Source organism: Chanodichthys erythropterus, chromosome 22, assembly GCF_024489055.1.
Source record: "Chanodichthys erythropterus isolate Z2021 chromosome 22, ASM2448905v1, whole genome shotgun sequence".
Classification (NCBI taxonomy): Eukaryota; Metazoa; Chordata; class Actinopteri; order Cypriniformes; family Xenocyprididae; genus Chanodichthys; species Chanodichthys erythropterus.
The window spans coordinates 11,182,282-11,204,619 of NC_090242.1; the positions used below are offsets into that span (position 1 = coordinate 11,182,282).

The window sequence follows — 22,338 nt, forward strand, 5'->3', positions numbered from 1 at the left end:
AATTTAACGGGTTTATTCTCAACATTTTATCTCGACTTTTTTCTCGAAATTTAACGTAATTTTTCTCATAATTTAACGAATTTGTTCTCGTATTTTAACGATTTTTTTCTCGTAATTTAATGACTTTATTCTCAACATTTTATTTCGACTTTTTTCTCGAAATTTAAAAGGTTTTTTGGTTGTTGTTGTTGTTTTTTTATAAAATGTATATTTTATTTAAACTTTATTTCAATTAACACAAATGTTTTAATAGTTTTAGTTAACAATAATAACTACCTATTGCACCTGCTAGACACTTTCATTTGTATATTAAAAATACACAGTCTCCATTTTTTTTCTCAAGTAGTATTTGCAGCGTTAAAATAATTCATAGAGTGATATTTGCATTTGCTCAGTTGAATCAGCGTCTGTCTGAGCACATGTTGCAGATGGCACGCTTGGAGCCCTGTGTCTTGTTTGTACAGAAGGTCAGGTCGAATACCTGTCATACTTCTCAATCACATGCTCCAACTCTGAGCTTCACAGTAGAGTTCCCAGTTTCAGTTATTTGCATAGTGCCCATTTGCATTGAATCATTTCAATTTCCCTCACAGCCAGAGAACTAAATTGTTGTTTTAAAATCCTCAAAAATAATAACTCAAATAAATCTGACTTCCTAAATATATATGAAATGGATTCTTTATTGATTTAAACTTTGACTGTCTGTCGACTGAGACTTGTGTTGCAAAGTGAATGACGCATGTGACTGAAATCTGAAGTGGGCCAGCGTTTGTGAATCAGGCGTTTGTATCACTTTGTATCACTGTGTGTGTCACTGCCAGAGTGTTCAACATGTGTTTGATCATTTAATGGTCCCAAGTGAATTTATCACCTCTTCCAACAGAGCTAAAAGAGTTCAAGTATAAAATGTCCTGGTTTAAAGGTGACCTGTTTGCAGAAACCTCAACTAGCATTAATAAAACACAACTTTGTACATAAACATGCTTTTCACTGTTTTTCAGTTCCTGTGTTTCTGAGGCTGAGAAAGAGAGTCATGGTAAGTGCAATAAATTGACACTACATTAACTTGAAAACTAGACATTGTTTTATTGCCATGTTTTAAAATAAAAATGGCATATGCTATCATGATAAATGTAAAATTCATCCCTAACTGAGTCCGTTTAGTTCGGTGCACAGTGTTACTAAATACAAAACGGTTTAAGCATCTTACTAGGATTATATATTGTTATTTTTATTTTTATTTTTGTCTTTTGTTTTATTTTATTTTTTTATATTTTGTTTTATTTTTTATTGGGGCGTTTTATTTATTTTTTATTTTATTTTTTCTTGGTTTTATTTTGTGTTTTATTTTAATTTGTCTACTGTTTTATTTTATTTTGCTTTTTTATTTTGTCTTGTTTAATTTTTTGTCTCTTTTTATTTTACTTTATATTTTGTTTTATTTTGTCTAGGTTTTATTTTATGTTTTGTTTTTTATTTTACTTTGTCTTTTGTATTTTGTTTTATTTTATTTTGTCTTTTTGTTTTTTGTTTAATTTATTTTGTGTTATTTTGTTTTATTTTACTTTGTGTTTTTATCATTTTATTTTTGTTTTATTTTGTCTTGTGGTGTTTTATTTCACTTTGTTTTGTTTTATCATTTTTGTTTTATTTTGTCTTGCTTATTTATTTTATTTTTTCTTGTTTTTATTTTGTTGTCCTGTTTTGGTTTACTTTGTCTTTTGTTTTATTTGACTGTCTTATTTTATTTCGTTTTTATTTAATTTAATATAATTTTATGCATTTTATAATTTTTTTTTGTTTTATTTGCTTTTTTATTTTAGTTTTTAGTTTATAATTTTTGTTTTATTTTTTATAAATCTGATGATGTTATTAGTAATTTTAAAAGCATTCAGTAAACAGTTGTTTTGTTGTGTTTTCAGTTGACACCAGTTCATGCTTACGTCAGGACCATGAGTGTACAGTGTTTTACATTTGATTTCAGGGCTTTACCGTTGATGCTGGAAGGGTGTTGGTAGTTTGTTGGGTTTCATCTTGCTGGGTTTTTAAGTAAAGTTAGTAATGTGACAGGCGAGCAACGCTTCACCTTAGGGATCATGCTGCGTGTTGACTCAGTCATCGAGGCTGAAATAGACTGCTGTATGTGCATTATGGGGTCTAGTTGTTTCACTCGCTCAGACTGGTTAAAGCTGGTTTAACCAGGTGCTCTCCTGGTGAAGGGGCTGAAATTATCTTTGCAAGCTCATGTTTTTTAAGTCTGTGGTGTATTCTGTATCACAGATGAAAACATTTCCTCTGTAAGGTATTATGCAGTGCAAGATTAAGCATAAATGCTGCATAAAGCTGTCGAGCATTAATGATAACCATTTTTTTTATTTACAAGTCAACATGAAATCAAAAATGACCCTATTATCTCTTATTAAATAAAGATTTATGAACAAAAATACATCATTTTATGGAAGTAAAATGGGTTACAAAAGGCAATCCCGTGAGGAAACTGTTCTTTCATTTCAGCATCATAATGATTTTCTGACTGCTTTTTGCAGCATAATGTGACACTCAGGCAAAGATGTGGTGTTAAAACAAAGGGATGTTTCCAAATCAGTATCTCCAAACTTGACTGTGATTTTTAAAATCCATATTCAGGTATGGATCATCGTGAGAAAAAATACAAAGCTCATCGCCAGTTTGGAGATCGGCGTGGAGGAGTGATCAGCGCTCGGACGTATTTTTATGCAGATGAAGCCAAGTGTGACCATCACATGGAGACTTTCATCAAGTGCATCAAAGCTTCCGGTGAGCGGAATAATACTTCTTAAAGTGCCCTTATTTTGCTTATTCAGATATTACTTTTCATGGATTGTGTGATATAGATGTTTGTGAATGTAAAAGGTCTGTAAAGTTTCATAGGAAACTTTAAAATATTATAATAGGGGCACTTTAATATCAGTACTTTTGGAGTTTCATTGATGTATTTGTGTTTATTGTCTTTGTATTTTAGCCGGAAGCTCTGTCGATGGATTCTCGGCCATCAAGATGACCGCACTGGGCCGGCCGCAGTTCCTGGTAATTCCCTTTTTCACTCTCAGTCAAATTTATTTCAACTAATCTGATAACTGTGTGACTCATCTCGATTCGTTCTGTCCTAAAGCTGCAGTTCTCTGAGGTGCTGGTGAAGTGGAGGAGGTTCTTCAACCTGTTGGCCGCCCATCAGGGGAAAGACGGCATGGCCATACTGGAGCAGAAGCTGGAACTCGAACAACTGCAGGTTTGTGTTTTGCACTCAAAGTCTCGGTTTATAAAAGTACATTATTGACAGGTTAGTTAAACTACTTTAGTGTGGTCAATAATTAGTTTGCTTCACAAATTTAAAGACAACATTGCAATGCTTTTGTAATTTGTAATATGGCATATGTCAAAGTGAACAATATTATTCAGCAGGAAATGGGATTAGTTCACTTTCAAATGAAAATTACCCCAAGATTTACTCACCATCAAGCGAAGGGTTTGGTTCCAAAACGCTATAAATCCATTTTGATTAATTTGAGTAAAAAGATGTTTTCTTTACCAAGAAAATGGCAAAATGAAAACCACTCTTTTCTGTTTCAAACTTTCACATAGCATCTTTTGGTTATAAAAACATTAAAAATTTCAAAGGTTTATTATAAAAAAATTATTATTTTTTCCCCAAAATGCAATAAATGCATGACACGTTTTTTTGTTTTGATTTTTTTTTTCAAACTGCAATTAATCCATCAATATAAAAGTTATTTTTCATATTGAAAGTAAGTTAATTCACATATATGACAGCCTCTGAACTTTGTCAATACTAATCTTATGTACATGCATTTGACTAAAAATACATTCAGTCGTCGCTCCCAAAATGAATTCAACGAGTCATCTTGTTAATGTTATAAATTAATTATGTCTCTGTCATTACCGATCAAGGCGTATCTGGCGTCACCGCATGGTTAAAATAAACAGTTCAGTTTAGGGAGCGTGATAGAAGTTTGATGCTGTCGTGAAACAAGCAACAGCCGGCATTTTTCCTCCTCCCGACTCGAGTGCCTCGCCTTCTTAATCTCCTCACGTAAATGATTTCGATGGCTTGCGTTTCTTCCCCACCGCAGAAACCACCACAGGTTCAGCAATGTTCATCGAAATTATTCATTTTTCTGTTTTTGTTGATCAAGTACAAAGTAGATAAAGGATGCGGGGTGTAACGTTATTCAGAGCGCCGCCATTACGGTTCACAGTGCATGGAATGGTGCGCTGTGATTGGTTGAGCGGATATATCGCGTTAAGGGAGACTGGCGTTTGTCGCGTTTTGGAAAGAAAGGGAGAAAACATGACAGAATAACACAACAGATATCGCATTTTGCGCAAAATTAATAAATGACTTTTCAATACCGACCAGATACAATACTGATATTGGCGGAAACTCAATTTTTTGAAAATGGCGTTTATCGCGTTTTGGAACCATACTCTAGCCATCCTAGGTGTAAATGACTTTTTTCTTTCTGATGAACACAATCTGAGATATATTAATAAATATCCTGACGCATCTGAGCTTTATAATAGCAGTGAGTGATACCAATGAGTATGAGCTGAAGAAAGCGTCTCCATTCACATCCATCCATCATAAACGTACTCCACATGGCTCTGGAGGGTTAATAAAGTCCTTCTGAAGAGAAGTGATATGTTTGTGTAAAAAAATATCCATATTTAACAAGTTATGAAGTAAAATATCTAGCTTCCGCCAGACCGCCTGCCTGATCAACTTACTTAATACGGCAGTCTGGTGGAAGCTAGATATTTTACTTAATAACTTGTTAAATATTAATGTTTTTTTCTAGATAAATGCATCAGTTCACTTCAGAAGGACATTATTAATCACCTTATTGATCACAGGAATAAATTACATTATAAAATATATTCAGATAGAAAACATAATATTTCATAATATTTTACTGATCAACTACTATATATGCAGCCTTGGTGAGCAAAGAGACTTCTTTCAAAAACATAAAAAAAAATCTTAATGACCCCAAACTATATATTAATTTAAAAATGTACACATTTACATATCTTTCTCTGTCTTTCTCTCTTTTTTTCTACCTGCAGGACAGTTTGATCAAGCTTGGAGTAGGTGCTAAATCAGACATTGAGAACTGGTTTACTGGAGAGAAACTGGGTTCATCAGGGTAAAACTCCTCAACTGATTTCCCAGTTTCCATTACTCACCTATTACTGATTCTCTATCACTTCAGCTGACTCAATACAAACCAAACTGTGTGTGTGTTTGATCATGTTTCTCTTTAATTCCTGTAGAACCATTGATCTGTTGGACTGGAACAGTCTCATCAATGACACAACCAAAATCTCCAACCTGCTTGTGGTGCCTAACATGGAGGTAATGCACACAGGCATACAGATAAAATGTGTCTAATGCGCACAAACACTACTTCACTCATGTGAACTCTGTGTATTTCCAAAGAGTGGTCACCTGGAGCCTCTGTTGAGCAAATTCACTGATGAAGAGGAGAAACAGATGAAGAGGATGTTACAGAGAATGGACGTCCTAGCTAAGGTAATATCGCCAAAACTTCAGTTAAAAGTTATTCTGTAGATGCTGTTAGGCAAATGATTAGATTTAGATTTCTTGGACTGTTTGATAGTGATTGGTCACATCTAAAGTTTGCATAAATGTTACAACAGAAATCAGGCGGATTTTTGCAGTCAGTGTGCATTTGATGTTTGACATTCTCTCTGAGTGACTTGACTCTGATCAGCCATTAACCAAACACGTTTCTTACTCTGACGCAAAAGTGTCTCATTTTCCCTCTCGTTTGTGTTTGCACATCTGTTCTTGACCAAGGAGACTTTGATAGATAAGCTCTTGATAGAAATGTTTCTGGTGGAAAAGTATCACTCAGTTAACTTTGACCGTACATGTTAAAGTCAAGTGGACAATAAAGCAGACAAAAACCTTCCCATTAACTTGCTTAGGAGGTTTTAGCAATGACTGTTCTGAACATTTTAACAATGTTCTCAACAGCCCTCAATGTCACAAGACTGACTCTTTATCTTCTGTGAGATAAGCACGCAAAAAATAATTATAGAGGGAAATGTTCTAAAAAATGCAATGTTAAACTCAAGGAAGAGTTAAAATAAACCAAATACAAAATGTTCCAGTCGTAATCTCTTTAACGACAGACACTGAGGCTTTTAGATAAAAGATTTGTACAATTTAAGGCCTAAATGAAAGTGTTTTTATCTTCACAAAGACACTTTATCTACAGCATGTCAGCTTGTGAATTCTTGAAACTGCAAAACAGTACATGGAATAGACCATCAATTATGGTTTTGAATAGGCAACGATGAATGGGCAAATATATATGTATATATATATATATGTATATATATATATATTTATATATATATTTATATATATATATATATATATGTGTATATATATATATGTGTATATATATATATATATATATATATATATATATGTGTATATATATATGTGTATATATATATATATGTATATATATGTGTATATATATATATATATATATGTATATATATATAATATATGTATATGTGTGTGTGTGTGTATATATATATGTATGTATATATATATATGTATGTATATATATATATGTATTTTATATATATATATATATATATATATATATATATATAGCAGCTCTTGTGGGGTGTTCCTGGTCTGCAGTGGTCAGAATCTATCAAAAGTGGTCCAAGGAAGGAACAGTGGTGAACCGGCGACAGAGTCATGGGCGGCCAAGGCTCATTGATGCATGTGGGGAGTGAAGTCTGGCCCGTGTGGTCCGATCCAACAGACGAGCTACTGTAGCTCAAATTGCTCAAGAAATTAATGCTGGTTCTGATAGAAAGGTGTCAGAATGTTAGTTTGTTGCATATGGGGCTGCATAGCTGCAGACAAGTCAGACTGCCTATGCTGACCCCTGTCCACCGCCGAAAGGGGCAACAGTGGGCACGTGAGCATCAGAACTGGACCACAGAGCAATGGAAGAAGGTGGCCTGGTCTGATGAATCATGTTTTCTTTTACATCACGTGGATGGCCGGGTGCGTGTGCGTCGCTTACCTTGGGAACACATGGCACCAGGATGCACTATGGGAAGAAGGGGAGCCAGCAGATGCAGTTTTGATGCTTTGGGCAATGTTCTGCTGGGAAACCTTGGGTCCATGCCATCCATGTGGATGTTACTTTGACACGTACCACCTACCTAAGCATTTTTGCAGACCATGTACACCCTTTCATGGAAACGTGATTCCCTGGTGGCTGTGGCCTCTTTCAGCAGGATAATGCGCCCTGCCACAGAGCAAAAACAGTTCAGGAATGGTTTTTAGGAGCACAACAAAGAGTTTGAGGTGTTGACTTGGACTCCAAATTCCCCAGATCTCAATCCAATCGAGCATCTGTGGGATGTGCTGAACAAACAAGTCCGATCCATGGAGGCTCTACCTCACAACTTACAGGATTTAAAGGATCTGCTGCTAACATCTTGGTGCAGATACTACAGCACACCTTCAGGGGTCTAGTGGAGTCCATGCCTCGATGGGTCAGGGCTGTTTTGGCAGCAAAAGGTGGACCAACACAATATTAGAAAGGTGGTCATAATGTTATGCCTGATCGGTGTATTCTTTATAACATATTTATATTCTTTGTTGTTGTATGCATTTTATTATTGTGGTTTGTTTTTCTTTCTGACTTTAGTTGCTAGTTCTATTTCTTGCTGGTTTATTCAGCTGTTTTCAGTCTGTGAAGTGTGTAGTTTGTTCCCATTCTTCTTAATAGTCTGTTGTTGACCATGACAGCAGTATTGTGGTGGATATAAACGTCTCCTGCAGGCGGGATGGTTATGTAACCGTGTTTACTGAAGTGCACTGTTACAGCTGAAAGGCTTTTCATAACTGAATGTGTGTGTGTTTGTTTCCAGCACGCTGTGGAGAACGGCGTGAGGCTGATGGTGGATGCAGAACAGACGTATTTCCAGCCGGCCATCAGCAGACTGACCCTGGAGATGCAAAGGATCTTCAACAGAGAAAAACCTAACATCTTCAACACCTACCAGTGCTACCTTAAAGTGAGTTGCTGAAACACATGCACATTCCAGTTCAAGCTAAACACACACACACACCCTCAAAACCTGCTGCCAATCTTCATACTCCGTCCACACCCAGACTTCTCATTTAACATGACATAATGTGGATGATTAAATGATTTATTGCGTTTTCCTGAAAATAAGTCACACCTGAGTATGTCCTACCGAAGCAAAATTGTGCTGCTGAGAAGAATAAACATAGATAAGTCACGTTTTATAATTTTATTCAGAAATAATATAAAATACAAGCACATAACTAATATTGGTGTTCATATAAACATTATATTTGTGATTTTAGGCTTTTATATGTTACTTTGTCTTGAATAATTTTTAAATCGTCACAGAATGAGTCAGCATGAGAGTGTTTATATTGGTATATGGCTGTCGTATGACTTTCTAATGGTTTTATTGCAATAATTCTGTCCTGTTGTGTTTGTTAGTTTATGTGTGTGATGAATCCCATGACAAAGTCAATAAAATAAACACCCGTGCTTGTAGGAAGCGTATGATAACGTGTCCGTGGATGTGGAGCTGTCACGTCGGGAGAGCTGGTACTTCGGCGCTAAGCTGGTCAGAGGAGCGTACATGTATCAGGAGAGATCTCGGGCGGCAGAGATTGGCTACGAAGACCCCATAAACCCTGACTATGAGGCCACCAACAGGATGTACCACAAGTATGAGCCTTGCAGTTAAAAGTTTTAAACATATTCTAAATGGAAAAAGCATTGATAAAACATGATTCTTTGGCAAATATCATCACACTCACCATATAATTTACAGTCAGTATTTTCATACTTTGATTGTTGTGGATTTTTGTTAACATGTAGGTGAAATATTGAGCTTTCTGAGACCAATGTAGTTATATAACATATGATGTCACTATTGGGTCAGAATAATGTAGATGAATAGGAAGTGTTTTTTACACAACTTTTTATGGAATTAAAAAAAAAACATTTGAACATGTAAATAAATTATTTTATTTTATCACATAACCCATTATGTGATAAAAAACAAGCATTTAAATATACATAATTTTTTTAAATATTTTATTTGATTCCACATAACCCATTATCAGATGAAAAGCAAATATATTACTGCTGTCGAATGATTAATCGCATCCAAAATAAAAGTTTGTGTTTACATAATATATGTGTGTACTGTGTAAAATTTAGTATAAATAAATACACATACACATGTATGTATTTAAGAAATATTTACATGTATCGTTATTTTTATATATATAATATATATATTATACATACAGCTCTGGAAAAAATTAAGAGACCACTTAAGATTGATTTCTGAACTTGGAGTGGTCTCTTAATTTTTTCCAGAGCTATATATATATATATATATATATGTGTGTGTGTATTTATATATACATACACAATATGCACATATATTATGTAAATAAACTTTTATTTTGGATGCGATTAATTGCGATTAATTGTTTGGCAGCGCTAAAATATATATATTTTTAAAGTAATTGTAAATATTTGCTTTTCGTTGGATAATGGTTTATGTGAAATAAAATAAAATAAAATTTTATATTTAAGCAATTAATATATTTTGAATATTTAAGTAAGTATTTATTCCACACACACATACATACATATATATATATATATATACATATATATATATATATATATATATATATATATATATATGTATATATATATATATATATATGTATATATGTATATATATATATATATATATATATATATATATATATATATATATATATATATATATATATATATATAAAAATATATTTTTCCACATAACCCAAGCAAACATTTATGAATATATTATTTGTTTTTATTTTTCATTTAATCTTTACACAAAAATGGCACCGTGACCTGAGAATGAGACCTGTACATTGGCATTTTGTACCATGAATTATATGATCATCCACACATTTTGATAACACAATGTACCAATTAATTTAGTTTCGCCGTATTCTTAAATAAATGCTTTATTCAACTTCAAACACACCTGCTTACCTGAGCTGAGCTCGTTTTGCCCATCAATGTCACGTTGCTAATGTGCGTCATAGCACTGTAAATATTTGCGCGCACATTGTGAGGGAAATATTTTGACTTGTTGCTACAAACAGAAGCTAATATTTGAGGATTAATTTCTTTTATTCATCCGTGGCTGTCACTGATCAAGTCCTAGATGCTTTTATTAACCATTATCTCTGTCTGTAAGGTGTCTGGAGTACATTCTGGAGGAGATTAATCTCAACAGGAATGCCAATGTCATGGTGGCGTCTCACAATGAGGATACGGTCAAATTCACACTTGAAAAGTGAGTCTAGAGCCAAGAAGAGATGCATTAAATACATTCGGCTCAGTATCTGTGGCTAATGGTGATCATACGTGTGTGTTTTTTTTGTACAGAATGAACGAGATGAGTCTCTCTCCCACTGAGAATAAGGTTTACTTTGGACAGCTGCTGGGAATGTGCGACCAGATCAGCTTCCCGTTGGGTGAGTGGAAAAAGAGCAGTGTGGGAAGGAACAGATGTTGAAAAATAATGTTAAAGGATTAGTTCACTTTCAAATAGAATTTTTCCTGATAATTTACTCACCCCCATGTCATCCAAGATGTCCATGTCCTTCTTTCTTCAGTCGAAAAGAAATTAAGGTTTTTGATGAAAACATTCCAGGATTTTTCTCCTTATAGTGGACTTCAATGGCCACCAAAAGGTTGAAGGTCAAAATTACAGTTTCAGTGCAGCTTCAAAGGGCTTTAATCTATTCCAGACGAGGAATAAGGGTCTTATCTAGCGAAACTATCGGTCATTTTCGATTTTTTTTTGAAAAAAAATTGTAATATGTAACGATGTAGCGGTTCGTACAGTTATTACTCAATTTATGGATGAAATATGAATATAATAATTCATACAGTTTTATGAATAAATTATGATTCATATATCGACCCAACGGGGAATTAAACATATATTGTGAATCAATTACATATATGATTAGTTCTGGTTTAATAATTATTTAGAGAAACTGTTCGTTTGTCCAGCAAACTAAGCCCCTCACAGAATATTATAAACTGAGTTATTCTCTGGCCAAGAGAATATTCCTATTATAGCATCAAAGCATAAAGCGATCGAAAAAACGTTAAAGTGACTTGGTCTTCAGTTGAAAGAACAAACAGAACAATCGAGCATGAATTAAGTGTTTAATATGTGCAGCTATGACTACAGAGATTATACGTCTAAAATATATACAGAACTATATATATATATATATATATATATATATATATATATATATATATATATATATATATATATATATATATATATATATATATATACACACACAAGAGTGAAAATGAAGAAAAGACAGGAAAAGAAAGATGATCAAAGAATGGCAAATTACACAGTTAAACCTTTTTGAGAGAGCCAGCACAGAAATCACTTTGAACAAATTTCAGATAAATAATAATACTTGCTTATTGGTTCAAGTCCGTGTGTAGCAGTTTTAATGCGCCTGGCTGGGTTGGTCCTTTCCGAGAGGGTTTCTCCGGCGGGGTTTTCAAAAGATGTTTAAACTTAAGTAACTTAACTGAAGAGAGAGAGAGAGAGTCCAAAGAAGTGGTCCCGAAGATGAGCGCGATGGCAGCGCGTGGTCACTGGCGGCGTCCAGGAGAGACGTGCATGAGGTGCTCGTGAGACAATCGTGAGACAAAGAAGAAGGTGTGTGTCGTTGTTTTTATGGAAACCCAAGCTAACACACCTCCTGAATTGTAGCGGCCAATAGATGCGCAGCACTATTTGGCGGGCAAAGTTCCTTTGTTTGGTCTCCTAGATGAATTTGCATACTTAATGACTATCAGATCGGATTTCGAGATTTGAGTGCTTTCTTCACAGTATCATTAAACACATAGAAAAATGCATATGTCAGCTATGTGACATACCTATGTACATAGCTATGTGAGAGATCAAACTCGACAGATCAGAAAGGCATAGAAAAGAAGTTATGGTTTACAGACAGAATTCCACTATTAAAATGCACACTAGCACAAATACACTCATTTAAACACTAGGAAACATGCATAGGCCCTAAAATACATGATGGATATATTTCAGCATAGTTGTAGTTTACATATACAGTTAAAAATGTATGTTTGTGTGTTTCTGTATATGTCTGTGTGTGCTTGTGTGTGTGGGTGTTGGAATGTGGATCTGCTCAGTCTTTGGGGGGGTGCTCCTTTTGAAGTCACCAGTGAGGAAGTTAGAGTTTTCTGTTTACCCTCACAGGTCCACAAACCTGCCGAAAGTCACAGTCGTCCGAAGCCGAGTTAGTGATTAACAAACAAAGTTCATCAGGTTAAAAGCGTTCTGAAAACTCCAAAGTTTGACTCTGAACGGATCCATCCAGACGTTACAGTCCCCCTTTCGGCCAACGAAGTTCTTGTGCGGACTTCGTTGGACGTTAACCAAGTTTGATGGCACATGGATCCGGATGGTCACGCAGCAGGTGGTTCCTACTGGTCCTTGAGGAAGGGGCGGATGGGCACTTGTTTGTGGACTCTTGCATCCCTTTGGTCCCTTTGGATAGGATGAAGGCCAGGCCCAGGGCGAGTGCGTACTTGATTGCCATGGGGAGGCAACGGACTGTGTTGGCAGCAGTCCAAGCTCGGGCTCTAGGTGAGCTGGTCAGGACAGGCATTCGTGAGATTGCTTGGAGGGCTGCATCGATGGGAGTACTGTCACTTAGCTGGGACCCCCCTTTGTCAATCCTCAGTTCCAGTCCTGGATATAAGGTGTGATGGTGATTCTTGGAGGAAGATGGGATTTCCAGTTCTGACTGGTCCTCTTTGCTTGAGAGACAGTACACTGCCAGATGGCTGCGGTGAAGGATGGAACCCAGGGGTACCTGGATTCACTTACTTGGATTGGGCAGGCTGACACGAGTGGCGGTGTTGTGCTAATTGTCGGGTAGGGTGGCAGCATGAGTGGGGGTGTGGACGAGCAGTCGATCACCCACAATCTCGGCTTGTGTTCCGCTGACTGGGGTGCGAGGCTAGGTCAGGCAGCATGTGTCGCTGGTCATGGGCTGCAACCGGTCCATTCCTTCAGTGTGGTTTCTGAGGAAGAGCTGGTTTGGGCAGAAGTACTGAAAGTCTTTGGTGAAACTACACCTTCAAAAGTGGGGAGCCAGGCACAGCCGTGGGTTGCTGTTGTGGTAGGCTACCGCAACTGAGGTGTGTTTCTTGGCATGGGTGTTACATTGCCGCCACCTGACATTGACCATGTCTTTGGGTCTGGAGATGTTATCTTGTTCACCGCTGGGTGGATTGAAAAAGACTGCCACCTCATTCTGCTCGGGGTCGACATGCAGTAGGATGGCAGCACCCAGGGAGTCGGCGAGGTGGGCTGGAACAGTCTTGATGGGTCTGCCAGTAGCGAAGTCCAGCACAGTTTGTACTCCGTCCATAGAGAAGCTAACTTCTCGCAGCAGGTCTGTCATCAGAGCTATGACCAGCTGACTTTGGGCAAAATCATTTTGGGAGACTGTAAACAGTTGCTTCATTGAGTTCGCCGTTTGGATCAGCAGGAAACTGTGAGTATAGAGAACCACCACAATACCTTTCCGGGATTTGCAGGTGGTTTGCAGGGTTTGGCTCTGTGTTGCGAGTTGTTTTCTCAGTTGTAGGCGGAACTTGTTGCGATGCTGATGAGGGGAGCAAACTGTGATGAGACTCAAGTCTCCTGGTTGGTACAGGTGCAACGGCAGTGGCACCTGCCGTGCCATCAGTAGTTCCGTGGGGAACACCTGAGTTGACTCCTGTATGGTGTCTGTGATGGCCATGAGCATCAGATGAGGTTTTACAGTCCAGTCTTTCTGGTCGACTGACCGTGGAAACGTGACTCCTCGGTTTTGCAGTGAGGCGCGATGCTTTGCGTTTGCAGTCCGGACGTGACGGCAAACTTGACATCCTCTGGCGTGCTCTGCCACATCTTGCTGCATGCTGGGCCAGTACGCCACTTGTTTTAATGTCTCATGAGTGATTCTGGTGCCATGGTGTTTGGCACATGGTGTGTTGTGGGCGTACATCAGTTCACCCCCCTTTTGGCCCTGTGGCAGAACAAGCTTTGGCGCTGTGAGGACATCAGGGGCATATTTTAGAAAGTTCACTCCCACACACAGGATGTGGTTGGTCTCATGTAGTCGTTTGTGGCCAGGGGCCGTCATGGGACCAGATGCCGTGAACGGGAGGTTGGAGGGGTATGAGTGGTGGTGCAAAACATTTTGCATGGAAGTGTTGCTAAGTGTGGTTGTCAGTGGCAGTAAGGCGGGAAATGTTGCAGGAACATTCCACTGGCTGCGGGTTGTTGTTGCCATACTAAGGGTGGGTGAATGGGGTGGGTGTGACCATAGCTTGTTATGCAGTGTGCCAGTCTTAGTAGGCTTTGGGAATGCCGCTGTCTGTGACCATGCATTTGTTGAGCCAACTGTGAACTGCATAGGGTGGCACTTCAGTTAGGGGTGTGGCTTTTAGAGTGAGTCCAAGTTCCACACCTTCAGGTGAAAGTGTGAAGGGGCCCAGCATGTTGCTTAGGGTTTGACCACATTGCTTGTTGAGCCAAACAGCACCCCTTTTGGTGTAAGGTGGTACTACCGTTTCCTGTGTGTGGAGCCAAACAGCACCCCCTTTGGTGTAAGGTGGTACTACAATTTCCTTTATGTTGATCCAAACAGCACCCCCTTTGGTGACCTTGGAGCAGAGGGAGTTAGTCTATGGTGAGTTGAAGTACGCCGGGTAGCGAACTTGAACTGTGCTCTGAGCCGGGGTTCCCGCGGTTAGCTGGGAGATTTCCCACTACCTCTGTGACCTGACCTTCTGGCTCAGGTGGTCTGGGTGACTGGGAAGGCAGAAGTTCACACACTTGAGCCCAGATTTTCAGCGGTCTGGCATTCAATAAGGGCTCAAAACAGTCTAGCAGGTCTTTGTGGGTGAAACAGAGAAACGTGTCCATTTGCGCTATGCACACAGGAGGTACCAGGCTCACTCGACCAATGGTGTGGTGCGTGGGAGCTGTGTGTTCAAGGTGGACCTCATTTGGACTGTGCAACTGCGCATTCAGCTCACATCTTTGTGACTTGAGAGTCTGATTTTGTCTTTCAGCTTCGTTTCTCAGTCTTTCAAAAAGGTAAGGACAGGTTTCTGGGCAATGATCGGAGCCTGGATAACTGGTTGGATTTTCTACAGTCCTTTTAGACGCAGTTCTCTGCTTGGCTTGAGCTTCGTTGACCAAGTCTCGCAGCTGCTGAATAGACATACTGCGTGAGCAGGCCAAGGCTGCCAGGTGATCACTCACTGCAGGGTGCAGCTCTCAGAGAAACAGAGTTTTGAAGATGAAATCTTCCTCCATTGCTGGCTGATCACGTGCTCTGAAGTAGGCCATTTGCAGTCGGCTGTAGCAAGTGTATGGGTTTTTCAGTCTGCCCCAGCGGCGTTGGGCGGGAACATGCTGGTCAGGGAGCCCAACCCGGTCTTGAGTCCGTCCCCATGGGTGCTGGCTGCTCTGAACACGTTAGCTTGCTGTCGGCAAGAGAAAGACAGCACAAACAGAACCAATGCAAGCACGCGCAGGGCTAACGACTTATAATAACGCATGATTATATAATTGTAGCGAATTAACTCAAAGGGGAAATATTAATAATTATTCATAACTCATTATGATTATTAATTATGATTAATTATGAATATGCAAATCCGTTAATCAGATTAACTGGACATAGCTACATTAAAATTAATATTACAATCAGTTAACCTGTTCGTCCAGTGAACGCTCAGTGTTGATTGTTTATTAATTCTATGAAATGTTAATTTCCAAGTTATGGAAAAATAATATTTCTTATTGTACTGTACTACTCAGAGCAGGTAGTCCGGATCTATCACTTAAGCGGCAATTCATTAGCAGACGGAGTCAGAACCAAACATGTCCTGTGCACAATCTTTATTAACTAACTCACAAACACATAACTAAACTAACAAACACGTAACATAACATACACAAAGGGTCACACACACATACACAAGTCAGAATGAGTAATGATAGAGTTGAACCGGAAGAGATGCTGTTACTAGAGCTACATGAAATGTCAAAGGCAATCTGGAAAGGAATCATCAGTTTCCTCAGCAATAGCAACGGTACATCTTACAAATTAATACTAAATTGCTATTTAGTGTTAAAATGTACGATACTTGCAAGGTGCCCTTAGGCTGAGGAGCATCGGCTCTGCCATCTGAGGAGAGGTTTTGAGGATTCAGCCCGGAGTTTTTATCTGTCTTTTCCATGTTGGATGAGGAGCACATGGCTCGTTTGTAGGCCGAGGCCTACAGGCCTTGCAGGCCTCGCCTAGGCCGGCCGCAAGGACAGTCCGTTCAGTCGTTCAGGAGCAAGGAGAAAGAGAGGGAGTGGCACTATCCACTGACTTTTAACCTCTGGTCAAAGCCAACCTCTTAGGAATGATGTGGGCCAATGAGGATGTTGTATTTCCGGGTGACATACACCTCCCCTTGTTGGGGCTTTTATGACCGATTAAGATTAAACTGGCTGAGATTTGAAGAAGGACTATTACAAGATCCTTGTAATACTTATGTGTTGCGCAGGTATGGACATAACGCATACACAAACATTCAAATCTTCCCGCTGGGAACCCGTAGACACTAAACATGGCATGATTGAAGTTACCTTGCATGTCATACCACTTAAAAATCATAAAACATGTAAATACGATGAGTACAATACAACAACAGTAATAATGGATACCATTTCATGAGAAGGGTTCATTTATAGCACAGTCTGTCTATACATTAATGCCATAGAGTCTGTGTTCTGTGTGGAAAATGCAGGGAAGATGCAGATTTTCTGTGTCTCTACTCTGTTCTCCATGCGGCAACCACATTCCTCAGCGCAATAAACTTGTAACTGAAAACTTCCCGGGGGATGGGGACAGACTCCAGAGTGAGCTTAAACTATTGGTTAACTAACCAATAATTGTGTCTGATTTGCCTCAGTCATTACATAATTCTTTGGTTTGGTTCCAGTTAACTGGTGCAGACAGTTAGCGGAATGTAGGCTAGACACTTAATTGTCGGTAGCCAAAAGGACCACGTGGGTCAATTTGTGTGGGTGAGTGCCGGATTTGAATAAAGATTTCGACAGGCGGTAGCCCTAAGAGTCCTTTGACTCTCGCTGCTCAGTCGTCTATCTATTACTCAGTTTTCCGTGATGGCTCTCACAGGCTCTGCTTTTACATGAACTGAAAGAAACAAACACAGTAGAAAAGCAAAACGGAACAGGGTGGATGCAATTAAATGAGAAATAGAGCAGTAAACGAATAGAAAGGAATAAAAATGGAATAGCAATAAACTAAACAGAAGGGCTAGAGGGGAGAAGTGAAACTTAACTTCCTATTCCAGCTGGGTTTATGACGGTGTCAGGCGAATGTATTACTGCCCTCCACAGGTCAAAGTTTGAATAGGTTTGCATAGGTTCAAACTACTAGAATAGGTTTTATATAACAGAATGACATGGGCTGATGAAGTTTACCGTTGTGTGTTTTTGTGAGCAGGTCAGGCAGGATTCCCGGTGTACAAGTATGTTCCATACGGTCCCGTGAACGAGGTCATCCCGTACCTGTCTCGCCGAGCGCAGGAGAACCGCGGCTTCATGAAGGGTTCGCAGAGAGAACGCAGCCTGCTATGGAAAGAGATCCAGCGCAGACTCTTCAATGGACAACTGCTCTACAGACATGTGTACTAAAACACATACACACACACAACTGAACATCAACTGTATTTAAAATATGGACCCGTCCCCCTACCTGAGTGCACAACCATGTGAGTGTGGGAAACTCATCACCAAATGGACATTAATACAATCTGTTGGTTTTATAGTTTGTGTACATCAGTGGCTGTAAAATGAACTAGAGTTAAAGACAACATTAAATTGCATTTGCGATACAACTTCTGTGACGTGTAATAGAAAGTGTAACAAAATTCAAAGGGAGATAATATCAGTAATAATAATATTTTTTTCTATTATCTGATGAAAAGCAAACATTTATAAATATTTAAATGTATTTTTTTTTTATTATGCATAACCCAAAAATTTCATAATATATGATATGTTTAAATATATATATTTTATTTTTTATTTTATTGTATTCCACATAACACATTATCTGATATAAAGCAAGCATTTAAAAAGTATATTTTATTAAACAAAGTGAATCAGAAAGTTAATTTAGGATATTGGGTGGGACATGTTAGGTTATAAGTTATGAGGTTAAGACATGTTTAGTTACATGAGCAGAACAGATCGTCTAAGTCATGTCAGATATGGAGAAAGTTTGGGACAGTTACGAAGACTGTCCGTTTTAATTATATGTTGTCTTTAAATCAACTCTTCATCATTCCACTGTTATGTTTGGAATAACTTCAACCATACTACTCATACTGTGTTTGCATTATGATCACTGTATCAGACACAACACTGCTAATGTGACAAATGAACCAATATCAACTGCCATTTTTAATCACAGACCTTTTTACAAATGCAAAATATCTGTATTATTTCAGAGATAACACAATAAGGTCATGTGACATTATATATATATATATACACACAGTATATAGTGCACAATATGCAGTACACTAGTTCAAGTTTTTCAAGTGAAAAACCTTTGACCTGTTGACTATTACTGATGCACATGGACTGTTTTCAAACTGACAATGATGAGTTTTTTGTATTCTATAGTTATTTAACCATATAAATATGATTAAATGTCTATTAACAGGCAGGTTCGACACATTTTAGCACTGTATATTCTGTTTAGTGTATGACTGTAATGTAAATTAGTTTTTGTTGTTTTTTTTGGCTTGTTTTCCTTTTGCTCATTTTAAAAACTGCTGAAATGTAAGTTTGGGTTTGAATTGAAATGAGTTTGGATGAAGTGTGCATGTGAATCTTTAAGTTGTTTGAAATATTTACTGCTATTTTATTATGTAAATAATGAAGTGTTCATATAATATAGTGACGGCGCACAGTTCTTTCCCCAGAGTGATTTTAAACACTTTTGCACTGTTTAACTAGATAAATATGGATGACTGTATATAAACATGTCTTAAATAAAAATGACATTTTGTTAAAAATGTTGAACCATTCATTGAGTTTCTTTTTTTGAGATATATACACACAGAGAGAGGGAGAGAGACTCAAGCATGTAAGGTCAAATGTAGTCAGTTTTAAAGTGTTATCTAATTATTCTACAACTTATAGCTTAGCAACCGAACTCTGGAAATGTTGAGACGTTTTTAAAATTTGAATAAAATGAAAACTTAAAGACTTTCAAATCACATGAGCCCATATTGAATAACATAAAAATGTTTAAACTGAGAAATTTTATGCACAAAATGAGCTCATTTCATATTTGATGCCTGCTACAGGTCTCAAAATAGTTGGGACAGGGGCATGTTTACTATGGTGTAGCATCTCCTCTTCTTTTCAAAACAGTTTGAAGATGTCTGGGCATCGAAGTTATGAGTTTCTGGAGTTTTGGTGTTGGAAATTTGGCCCCATTCTTGCCTGATATAGGTTTCCAGCTGCTGAAGAGTTTGTGGTCCTCTTTGACATATTTTTTCCTCTATAGGTGAAAGATCTGGACAGCAGGTAGGCCAATTCAGCACCCGGACTCTTCTACGACGAAGCCATGCTGTTGTAATAGCTGCATTATGTGGTTTTGCATTGTCCTTCTGAAATACACAAGGCCTTCCCTGAAATAGACGTTGTCTGGAAACATTTATATACCTTTCAGCATTCACAGTGCTTTCCAAAACATGCAAGCTGCCCATACCGTATGCACTTATGCATCCCCATGCCATCAAGCCATGCTGGCTTTTGAATTGAATGCTGATAACATGCTGGAAGGTCTCCCTCCTCTTTAGCCCGGAGGACATGGCGTCCATGATTTCCAACAAGAATGTCAAATTTGGACTCGTCTGACCATAGAACACTTTTCCACTTTCAAATGGTCCATTTTAAATGAGCCTTGGCCCACAGGACACGACGGCGCTTCTGGACCATGTTCACATATAGCTTCCTTTTTGCGTGATATAGCTTTGGTTGGCATCTGCAGATGGCACGGCGGATTGTGTTTACCGACAGTGGTTTCTGGAAGTATTCCTGGGCCCATTTAGTATGTCATTGACACAATCATGCTGATGAGTGATGCAGTGTCGTCTGAGGGCCCGAAGATCACGGACATCCAATAAAGGTCTTCGGCCTTGTCCCTTACGCACAGAGATTTCTACAATTCTGAATCTTCTGATGATGTTATGCACTGTAGATGATGATATTTGCAAAGCCTTTGCAATTTGACGTTGAGGAACATTGTTTTTAAAGTATTCCACAATCTTTTTACGCACTCTTTCACAGCTTTGCCCATCTTTACTTCTGAGAGACTCTGCCTCACTACGACTATCTCTGCCTCACTATCCCTTTTGTAGCTAATCATGTTATAGACCTGATTTCAATTAAATTAATTAGTTGGTAGATGTTCTACCAGCTGAATCTTTTCAAAATGTCTTGCTTTTTCAGCCGTTTGTTGTCCCCATGCCAACTTTTTTGAGACCTGTAACAGGCATCCAATTTGAAATGAGCTCATTTAGTGGATAAAAGTGTAAAATTTCTCCATTTAAACATTTATGTTATCAATGTTCTATTGTGAATAAAATATTGGCTCATGTGATTTGAAAGTCTTTCATTTTATTCAAATTTAAAAAACGTCCCAACATTTCCGGAATTCGGGTTGTGTTATCTGTATTAATATTCATTTAAACTAAATGTTTATTTTTTACACTAATTGCTTGTGTGTAATGGATTAAGTATAATTATAGGTATAATAATATAATAAATCAAATATAAATCATATAAAATAATTATATTAAGTAACTATCATTAAAGCCAGACAGTTTTGTTGAATAAAGTTTGTTTTGTTTATGCGCACAAAAAGTATTCTCGTCACTTCATAACATTAAGGTTGAACCACTGCAGTTACTTTAACTGTTTTAATCGATGTTTTTACTACTTTTCTGGACATTGAATGTGGTAATTTCATTGCTTTTATGTGAGATAAAAAACAAAATCAAAAATATCTTAATTTGTGTTCTGAAGATGAACGATGGTCTTAAGGGTGTGGAACGACGTGAGAGTGAGTAATTAATGACAGAAATTTTATTTTTGGGTGAACTAACCCTTTAATTTGCAAGTAGCTTTTCCACAAGCTGAAGTATAAACTGATATAAAGAAGGTGCACAATAGTCATCCACGCAAACGCAAAACACCATCATGGGAACCCACAATACTTACATAATGCAATAAACATTCATTAAACAACAGAAGATGTAACAAAACCCTAATGTATATAACTGATAACAAAAATTATTAAGAAACATGATTATTTAAACAAAATACTTTCAAATGTGGAGTGTCACACAGGGAATTGTGGGAACATCAGTTTACAGATTTTGACTCTAAGTTATACTTTGTCTTTTTTACTTTTAAAAATTGTAACATTTACAGCATTTTACTGTGAAAATTGCATAAATGTCTGGTTAGAGCTTTTACAGTTTTTCCTTGTATATAATATTTTTTCTGTAGCGTTTTTTATAGTTAAAATCACATTAATTTTTTACATTGCGGCAATGAACACCACTAAAAGCCTGCCCCTAAAACCCAGGATTGGCTCAATCTAAACTGAAACTTACCTGACTAGCCAGTTAAACCAGCTTAGTCGCCTCAGGTCTTGTGGAGAATTTTTTACATGCCTGGAGGGAACAAGACTTTTCTTATAAACTCTAGCAGTCATTTAATAATATTCTTGTAGCAAATGATTCTTACACATTAGTTTAAATGCTAAATGCCAGTTTATTTTAGAGTGTGATGTGTTTGCATATTCTTACACAATACTTTCATGTTTGAGTATGCAAGGAGGATCATCAGAAACACCCTCTTGTAAACCATATCAGGAAGTGGCTTTATTTTTCTGCTCCCGCTTTGCTAACTCTATCGAGTAGGCTACCTGAGCAAAAAAAAAAAAAAAAAAAAAAAAGAAGGAAACAGGAGGAGTTAAGACTTTTA

At 37.6% G+C, this 22,338-nt stretch overlaps 1 protein-coding gene across 1 annotated transcript in view; it reads left to right on the forward strand.

Moving 5' to 3' along the window:
* prodha (proline dehydrogenase (oxidase) 1a) overlaps positions 1 to 19,383 on the forward strand; it is a 35,614-nt gene extending 16,231 nt beyond the window's left edge. The window contains exons 3-14 of the mRNA XM_067376601.1: positions 1,002 to 1,036; positions 2,647 to 2,796; positions 3,002 to 3,066; positions 3,152 to 3,268; positions 5,125 to 5,204; positions 5,332 to 5,413; positions 5,498 to 5,590; positions 7,993 to 8,139; positions 8,656 to 8,831; positions 10,375 to 10,473; positions 10,566 to 10,654; positions 17,771 to 19,383. Coding sequence (XP_067232702.1) covers positions 1,002 to 1,036; positions 2,647 to 2,796; positions 3,002 to 3,066; positions 3,152 to 3,268; positions 5,125 to 5,204; positions 5,332 to 5,413; positions 5,498 to 5,590; positions 7,993 to 8,139; positions 8,656 to 8,831; positions 10,375 to 10,473; positions 10,566 to 10,654; positions 17,771 to 17,961 — 1,324 coding nt within the window. The 3' untranslated portion in view covers positions 17,962 to 19,383. The remainder of the gene's footprint in view (positions 1 to 1,001; positions 1,037 to 2,646; positions 2,797 to 3,001; positions 3,067 to 3,151; positions 3,269 to 5,124; positions 5,205 to 5,331; positions 5,414 to 5,497; positions 5,591 to 7,992; positions 8,140 to 8,655; positions 8,832 to 10,374; positions 10,474 to 10,565; positions 10,655 to 17,770) is intronic.
* Positions 19,384 to 22,338: the final 2,955 nt, after the last annotated feature.